Source organism: Populus trichocarpa, chromosome 9 (assembly GCF_000002775.5).
Source record: "Populus trichocarpa isolate Nisqually-1 chromosome 9, P.trichocarpa_v4.1, whole genome shotgun sequence".
Taxonomy (NCBI): Eukaryota; Viridiplantae; Streptophyta; class Magnoliopsida; order Malpighiales; family Salicaceae; genus Populus; species Populus trichocarpa.
The window spans coordinates 8,627,467-8,636,286 of record NC_037293.2 but is presented as its reverse complement, the minus strand read 5'-3'; the positions used below and the strand labels follow the sequence as shown (position 1 = coordinate 8,636,286).

General features: G+C 30.0%; 2 protein-coding genes across 2 annotated transcripts in view; both read left to right on the top strand.

The window, feature by feature from the left end:
• Window positions 1-534: 534 nt before the first annotated feature.
• The window catches only part of LOC18102094 (UDP-glycosyltransferase 84B1-like), a 43,776-nt gene continuing 35,490 nt past the window's right edge, over window positions 535-8,820 (top strand). The window contains exon 1 of the mRNA XM_052455923.1: window positions 535-752. Coding sequence (XP_052311883.1) covers window positions 638-752 — 115 coding nt within the window. The 5' untranslated portion in view covers window positions 535-637. The remainder of the gene's footprint in view (window positions 753-8,820) is intronic.
• LOC7490065 (UDP-glycosyltransferase 84B1) lies at window positions 2,863-4,615 on the top strand. The gene has a single exon (XM_002313111.4). The coding sequence runs from the start codon at window positions 2,872-2,874 to the stop codon at window positions 4,441-4,443; it is 1,572 nt and encodes a 523-aa protein (XP_002313147.4). The 5' UTR covers window positions 2,863-2,871; the 3' UTR covers window positions 4,444-4,615.

Genomic DNA, 8,820 nt, shown 5'->3' with positions numbered 1-8,820 from the left:
GATGACGTAACATTTGTGGAATTTGATCGCAATTCCAATAATAAAGATATCACAATCTTTATTATTTAATAACACTACATAAATTTAAAAAATCAGTTTTTGTTGTTGCGCGCTTAAGAAACCATGAAAAATATAGTCCTTGTTGGATAGATTTCGTATGTAATGACATTGTATATAGTTTAATGGAATAATAAAAAATATTTGATATCAATATTATTTATTTCATGATGTAATAACAGTAGTTAAATCTACAATATTTAAGTTAAAAATCATTAATATATATATAATTATTTTATAACCTCAATTTGAAAATCATTTTTTTAACCAAACACGTTAAAACTACTTTTTCTTCAACCTCAATTTTAACCACAGTTTTAACCAAACACCTATTTTTTCAAACCAACCTCAACTAAAAATACTTTTTATAAAATAATTTTTTTTAAATCACAACCACAACAGCTATCACAATATCAAACACACTCTTAATCTGGATACCTATAATGCCATGCGTCATTGCCTGCGTCTATACTTTGCTGAGTTGTCCTTCGTGATTTTTCCATATACAGTGATTTGTCAATCGCCTGCCCTCCTTAACCTAATCTCTCTTTCTCTCGCTCGTTGTGTGAGCTGTGAAGTCATGGAAATCTTGAAGGAAAACAAAGAAGAAGAAATTCATGTGCTAATGGTGGCACTCTCATCTCAGGGTCACTTAAACCCCATGGTTAGACTAGGTAAACGCTTGGTCAATAAAGGTCTCCATGTCACACTGGCCACCACTGAATTCACCCGTCACCGCATGCTCAAATCTTCCACCATCAACCCCACCTCCTCCACCATCTCAATCTCTGGAGTCCAGGTTCGCTTCTTCTCTGATGGTCAAGTCCATGTCACACTTGCCAGGCTTGCCAGCTTTTTTTTTTTGCAGAGTTTCAATACTTGAGTATAACTTCTTTTTTTTTCCCTTTCCTTTCTTGTGATAGTGAATCCCTTTATTTATTTATAGAGGTTTAAAGAGTTAAATTTGAAGATTTTGAGTGAAAGATATGTAAAAATAAATGACAATTGATAAAATTACTTGTAAAATATTTTTTTAAATAACACCTCACAAACTTGGTAATCATTAAAAAAAAAAGGCTTAAGTGATCCAAAAATGATATTTGGAAATAAAATCTTGATTTTTCAAATATTTAATTTAATTTAATTACCATAACAAAAAATAAGATGACATTTAACAAATAAGACCACCAAAATAATTTGTCAAATCAATTGGAAATTTTTTAATTCTACAAGCACGACTATTACTGTGCGAGTTGTGGTCATTCTAGTGGCGTGGAAGCCTAAATTAAATAACTATAATAAATATATAATAATTAATAGCAAGGTTTAGCAACAGAATGCTCAAACTTTGAGTTTTTTTTTTAATAGGAAAACGTCCAGCAAGTCTTTTTTCACTATATAATTATAAGAAATTAGAGCGGTTAGAACTAACATTCATCAAAGAAAGTTGGCTTTGCTCTGTTTACTTGAGTTGAATGTTGAAATCACATTGACAAGCGGTTAGTTAACTCCATTTTTATAATGTTGATATCAGACTGCTGAGATCGCTTTCTGTCCGCCGAGAGTTTGGGACCAGCTTTCTGGGTGGTTTTCCCTTGATGGGCTGCTTTTTTTTTTTTTTTTGGTGTGGAATAAAAAGGGCAATACTTAGAGCCCATCTAAGCAGGGACGTGCCTGTCATATTAGGAAATATATATATCCCTCCTCCTATAATATTATTTATGCAATATTTTTTTTAAAAAAAAATTAATTTTATTATTTAACATTAAATTTATTAAAAATTAAAAATTATAATTTTTATAATTTATTTTTTATAAGATTATCCTAGCATGAATTCCTCGCCTTTTAATTTAAAGAGAATATTTATTTACGTGATCAAGCTGTATTTTTTTTAATTATTTTTTTATTTTGAATTTTTTGATGGGTTAATAATATAAAATATATATATATATATATATATATATATATTATAATTTATTTTTTAAAAATATACTTTACAAAACAACATTTATTACCATATCTAAAAAAATATGCCAAGATTTTTAAAATAAGTTATACCAATCAGAATCTCTTGTTAACGAAAATAGATCATCCAACTTATGGTGCTGTTCAAAAATTAAAAAAGTATCAAAATAATAAGAGGAGTGAGACTACTCGATTAATCAGAATGAATATCTTTTAACCATCTAGGTGGTGGCCTAGTGATAAAAGTTTGGGACCAAGAGGTTTGCTTCATCTGTGGTCTCAGGTTCGAGTCATGTGATTGCTCATATGATAGCTACTGGAGGCTTACATGGTCGTTAACTTTAGAGCCCGTGGGATTAGTCGAGGTGCGCGCAAGCTGGTCCGGACACCCACGTTAAACTAAAAAAAAAAAATGAATATCTTTTTAATGAAAATGAATTAACACTTTTAATTTTTTTTATTCTTTTTTTTATGGTGCTGTTATTGTTTAAAAATAAAAAAGTATCAAAATAATTAAAGGAGTGAGAGACTACTCCACCAATCAGAATAAATATCTTTTCAACAAAAATGAATTACCACTTTTAATTTTTTTTTATTTTCTTTTTTATGGTGTCGTTGCTGTTCAAAAAAAAAAATATTAAAAAAAAAGTAAGACTACTCGATCATAATGAATATCATTTCAATAAAAATGATTACCACTTTTTATTTTTTTCTTATTCTCTTTCTTCATGATGATGATTAACACTTTTATTTATTTATTTCAAATTTCTTTTTGAGATTTGATACACGATTAACACTTTGATTTGAGTTTTGTCGTTCTCACCTTCCTAACTGGATACCTATAATGCCATGCGTCATTGTCTATACTTTGCTGAGTTGTCCTGCGTGATTTTTCCATATACAGTGGTTTGTCGATCGCTTGCCCTCCTTAACCTTACCTCTCATTCTCTCGCTCGTTGTGTGAACTGTGAAGTCATGGAAATCTTGAAGGAAAACAAAGAAGAAGAAATTCATGTGCTAATGGTGGCATTCCCATCTCAGGGTCACTTAAACCCCATGCTTAGACTAGGAAAATGCTTAGTCAATAAAGGTCTCCATGTCACACTGGCCACCACTGAATTCACCCGTCACCGCATGCTCAAATCTTCCACCATCAACCCCACCTCCTCCACCATCTCAATCTCTGGAGTCCAGGTTCGCTTCTTCTCTGATGGTCAAAGCCTAAACTACGACCGCATGGTTAATTACGAATCGTACAAGAAGAGTTTAGCCAAATTTGGAACCATCAATCTCTCAAACCTTATAAAGGAGCATTTCCCCAGTAATGGTCACAAAAAGCTCTCTTGCATCATCAACAATCCATTTGTTACCTGGGTAGCTGATGTTGCCATCAATCATGGAATTCCCTGTGCCATGTTTTGGATACAGCCATGTTCACTTTATGCCATTTATTATCGCTTTTACAATAAGCTAAACTCATTTCCTACTTTAACAGATCCTGAAATGAGTGTTGAGTTGCCAGGCTTGCCACTGTTGAATACGGAAGATTTACCTTCTTTTGTTCTTCCTTCAAATCCATATGGTATCTTTCCTAAATTGTTCTCAGAGATGTTCCAGAACATGAAGATGTATAAATGGGTTCTTGGGAACTCATTCTTTGGGCTTGAGAAAGATGCTATTGAGTCCATGGCTGATCTCTGCCCTATTAGTCCCATTGGTCCTCTAGTTCCTCCATCACTTCTTGGTGAAGATGAAGATCACGATACGGGTGTCGAGATGTGGAAAGCAGAAGATACTTGCATTGAATGGTTAAACAAGGGAGCCCCTTCTTCAGTTATATACGTATCTTTTGGAAGCCTTGTTGTCTTATCAGCCAAACAAATGGAGTGCATGGCGAAAGCCCTGAAGAACAGTAACAGTCCATTTATTTGGGCGGTTAAGAAACCAGACTTACAAGAACCTGATGGTGCAGGACAATTGCCGTTAGGATTCTTGGAGGAGACGAAAGACCAAGGGGTGGTTGTATCATGGTCTCCACAAACCAAAGTTTTAGCCCACCCAGCTATTGCGTGTTTTATAACTCATTGTGGATGGAATTCTATGTTAGAAACAATTGCTGCGGGCGTGCCGGTGATTGCATACCCCAAGTGGAGCGACCAGCCAACAAGTGCAAAACTTATTGTTGATGTTTTTCGCATTGGTCTAAGGCTTAGAGCAAATCAAGATGGGATTGTTAGCACTGAGGAAGTTGAAAGATGTATTAGAGAGATCATGGACGGACCAAAGTCTGTGGAGCTTAAATCCAATGCAAGGGAATTGAGGATCGCGGCTAGAAAGGCAGTTGCCGGTGGTGGCTCGTCGGACAAGAATACCCAGTTGTTTGTAGATGAAATTATTGAGAGTTGTGGTTCAATTAATTGAAGTATGCAATGTAGAATGCACGGTTCCGTGAAGGGAATATTGTGCAATGATAAATCATGACATGAAGATTAATTAAGGCAAGTGATAATCCTGCCAAATGGTTGGTTGAACGCTCTTTGTTTCCTCATCAATATACATAAGGCAACGAAGGCCAATAATTGTGATTGGATAATGCTAGGATTACTGCGTTTTTTTATTAAGTTTTGTTTACCTTTTATTTATTCCAAGGAAAGAATTCCAAATCATGAAATGTAGATCATATCATATTTAAGACTATGTTACTCTACTTTTAGCACTAATAATGGTCATTTTTCTAACCGGACTGAAGAAATATACGTGGTCTGGATGTGAGAAAACAAATGATATTAAAATAAAATAAAATAATGCTTAATATATTAATACTGATGGAATATTCATGCCTGCAAGTTAATTCTCTGAAGCAAGGAAAATGAGATGAACTCCCCTTTTCTAATCTTCTGCATAAGAAATTATGTGTGTTTTAATCTTTTATGGCTTAATCTAATCCATTTCATTGTATTTTTATATAATTCGATTTTTAAAAATATTTTTTATTTAAAAATATATTAAAACTATTATTTTTATATTTTTGTAACATTAATTTATCAAAATTATTGAAAAAAAAACTTTAATTTAATAACGAAAGTAACATCTTTTCACTGAAAATAAATGTCCTTTCTATGGAGCCCCACAGATTGAAAAAGTTTCACTTTTCACTACCGACAGAAACGTCACCCTTTTTATATATATTTCACTTTTCAGCACCACCATTAATGGTTTCGCACCTGGTTTCCATTATTGATGCGCTCCATGGCAGGGGCGGAGCTAGAATTATATATTTCATGGAGTCCATGGTGTACAAGGATAGTGCATGGCCCACCTCCCTCTCTGCCTCTAAGGACACTGGTCCCAGGTTTGTGGATGTTTCTTTTCTTTTTTTTTTATATATAAAATATTATATTTGAAACAATTTATCAGAATAATATTTAAATATTTATTTAATTATATTATTGTTTTTAAGAAAATTAAAGTTTTTTATAAATATTATTAATTATTTTATGATTAATTATATATTATTTTAATAGGTGGATTTTTAAAAATAATATACTTATTAAGATTGATTGAAATTTCTTTATCTTGAGCTTATGGCTGAGTATAATTCGATATAGAGTTGTAGTTATTTTTTAAAGTGTTTTTTATTTGAAAATATATTAAAATAATATTTTTTTTTTTTTAAAAATTTATTGTTGAAATCAACTTATTAAAAAATATTAAAATTTTAATTTAAAATAAAAAATAAAATTAATTTTTTTAAAAATATATTTTTAAAATACAAAAACAAACATTATAATATCATCCGGACCACGTTTTGTTCGTAGAAAATAAGTTAATGGTTTGGGACTGCATTTCAATTCTTGTACACAAATAAGATGTTGTTCAAAATAGTTTCTACATTCCGGAAGTTATGCTTGTAGATTGTACTCTAACCTTCTAGAAGGAAAAATTAAATCATGTGAGACCTAAATATCATGATTCATCTCAATAATTAATCACTACAAGCATAATAAAAATTATAAATATAGATAATGATTACAAGATTATGTAATAATTCAATACTTATACAACATAAATCAATATATCAATTGTTATTGAGATGATATTTTGAATAATATAAATATAATTATTATTTTTATCATGTATACTCCGATGAAAAAAAATTATATGAAAAGTTAATTGTATTGGAATTGAATAAATAAGTGTTTTATTTTTTTTTAATGATTTTGATGTTATTTTTTTCACATGACTACATTTAATTAATTTATTTTTTTGTTTGCCCTGTTTTATTGGTTTTGATTTTTTTGAGAGATGTAAAAATAACATTTATGAAAGAGAAAAAACATTTTGATATTTTATTTAAATTTTCTCTTGGAGCATGAAAAACAAGTAAAAAATAAGCTAAAATATTATTTTTTATTTTATTTTTAGCTCTTCATTTAGCAACTTAGTTGGAGTTGCCTTGAGGGTATTTTCAATGAGAGACTGAAAAGAAAGTTTTTAGCTTTTTTTTATTTATTTTATAGCTTTAATGAAATAGCTAAATAAAAGTTACTTTTCTGTTGAAGAAAAGTAATGCTTATATTTCTATCAAAAATATTAAAATATATTATTCAAAGATTTATTCCTCAATAGGTTTTCTTACTAAAAGTATCAATATTAAATATATTAAAATATAAATGAATTGTTAATATAATTTTTTTATTAGAATATATATATGTGTGTGTGTATATATATAAAAATAAAATTATATTCACATTATTAAAAAACCATATCAATAACCTGTCTTCGAAAAATAATTTTTTGGTTATTTAAAATGCTTTTAAGACATGCAGCTAAAGTTAGAGAATCCAATCAAATACATCGTAACTTAATGAGCTGTTTAAAAACGTCGTACAAAATGTGTTCCATGAACATTTAAAAATTTGTTTTTATTTAAAATTATTTTTTTATTGTTTTTTTACTTTTATGTTGAAGAAAAGGAAGCCTTACATTTCTATCAAAAACATTAAAATATATTATTCAAAGATTTATTCCTCAATAGGTTTTCTTACTAAAAGTATCAATATTAAATATATTAAAATATAAATGAATTGCTAATATAATTTTCTGTATTAGAATATATATGTGTGTGTATAAAAATAAAATTATATTCACATTATTAAAAAATCATATCAATAACTTGTCTTCGAAAAATAATTTTTTGATTATTTAAAATGCTTTTAAGGTATGCAGCTGAAGTCAGAGATCAATCCAATCAAATGCACCATAACTTGATGAGTTGTTTAGAAATGCCGTACAAAATGTGTTTAACGAAAAATTAAAGATTTGTTTTTATTTTAAATATTTTTTTTCTGTTTTGATTTGTTTATATCCAAAAATAACTTTTCAAAATAAAAAAATATTTTAATATATTTCTAAAAAAATTATTTTAAACAATAACTACTATTATTCTCCAAATAGACCTCCTCTACATACAAAAACAACTATTTTTAATATGTTAGGTTAATAGTGGTTGTGATTTAAAGTATTTTTTATTGAGAAATACTTTAAAATTATTTTTTTTATTTTTTAAAAATTATTTTTGATATAGCATAACTAAAACAATTTAAAAATATATAAAATAATAATTTTTAAAAAAATATTAAAAAAAAAACACGCGGTTTACCAAACAGGATATTACTGTGTCCGGACGATAGCGCCACCACTCCCACACTCTTTTATTGTACTACTACCACTACTCCTATATACATGGATATTAGTTACAAATCACCCGACCCCACCAGCACAAAACAACACTATTAGATGCACACTGTTCACGTGCGCTAGCCAAGAGGAGACAAAAATATAGCAGTTGCAAGCATTCTTTGTCTGGTCTCGTACTCAAACAGACTTTTTGATTCCAACGCACTTCACTCTTGTACACATCCGAACTGGATCCTTTCCATGTCTGTACAATTATGATTATTTTTAAAAATAATTTTTATTTAAAAATATATTAAAATAATAATTTTTATTTTTAAAAATTATTTTTAATATCAATACACTAAAATAATTTAAAAATATTCAAAAAATATTAACTTAAAACAAAGAAAATCATAATAAAATTTCAAAAAATTTTAAAATTATTTTTAAAATATAAAAACAAATAAAGAATAATAATTCTAAACTCAGCCTCATCCGAAGCAAGGAATCAATCTATATTTTCCGCTAGCCTTTTCCTCTTTTAGTATTAGAATAGAATCTAGCTCCTTCATCTTCATTCGATAGCTTTGAATGCGGGGAATTTCGCAACACTACTCAGAAAGGCCTGTGTCAGCGATACACTATCAAAATATATTTATTGAATGCGTCAAAACCAAGTAGTCGCTCCCTGACCCATACACCTATTAATGTAATGTCGATCAACGAGGTAAAGAATCAGAATCGGAATCAAGAGTACTTTCCGAAGATAAGAAGCTAGATAGAAGATAAAAAAGAATCCCTTTCGAGCAGAGAAGAGAATGCCGAGAGATTGACTGGCAGCAGAAGCGGTTGACTCGTGAGAATTGAAATCTTTTTTGTCTCCCTTCCATGCACGTATATTAAGATATATCATCTCTCCACCAATGCAGTTGGTTGTTCGTTGCACTCACCCTTGCCCCATTGTGATAAAGGCCCTACCAACAAGAGGTCCTAGCTACATTACGCATTCAGTACTAGCTCCAGCAAGGGGCTCCTCCGTGTCCCCTTGTCTCCGCGAATGCTACATGACAAACTCAGTGCTTCCACCTTGCTTTCGTGATTCCGATTAGATAGTGGATG

Excerpts from the sequence above, each read along its gene's own strand:
- LOC7490065 (XM_002313111.4), top strand. The coding sequence starts at position 2,872 with ATGCGTCATTGTCTATACTTTGCTGAGTTGTCCTGCGTGATTTTTCCA.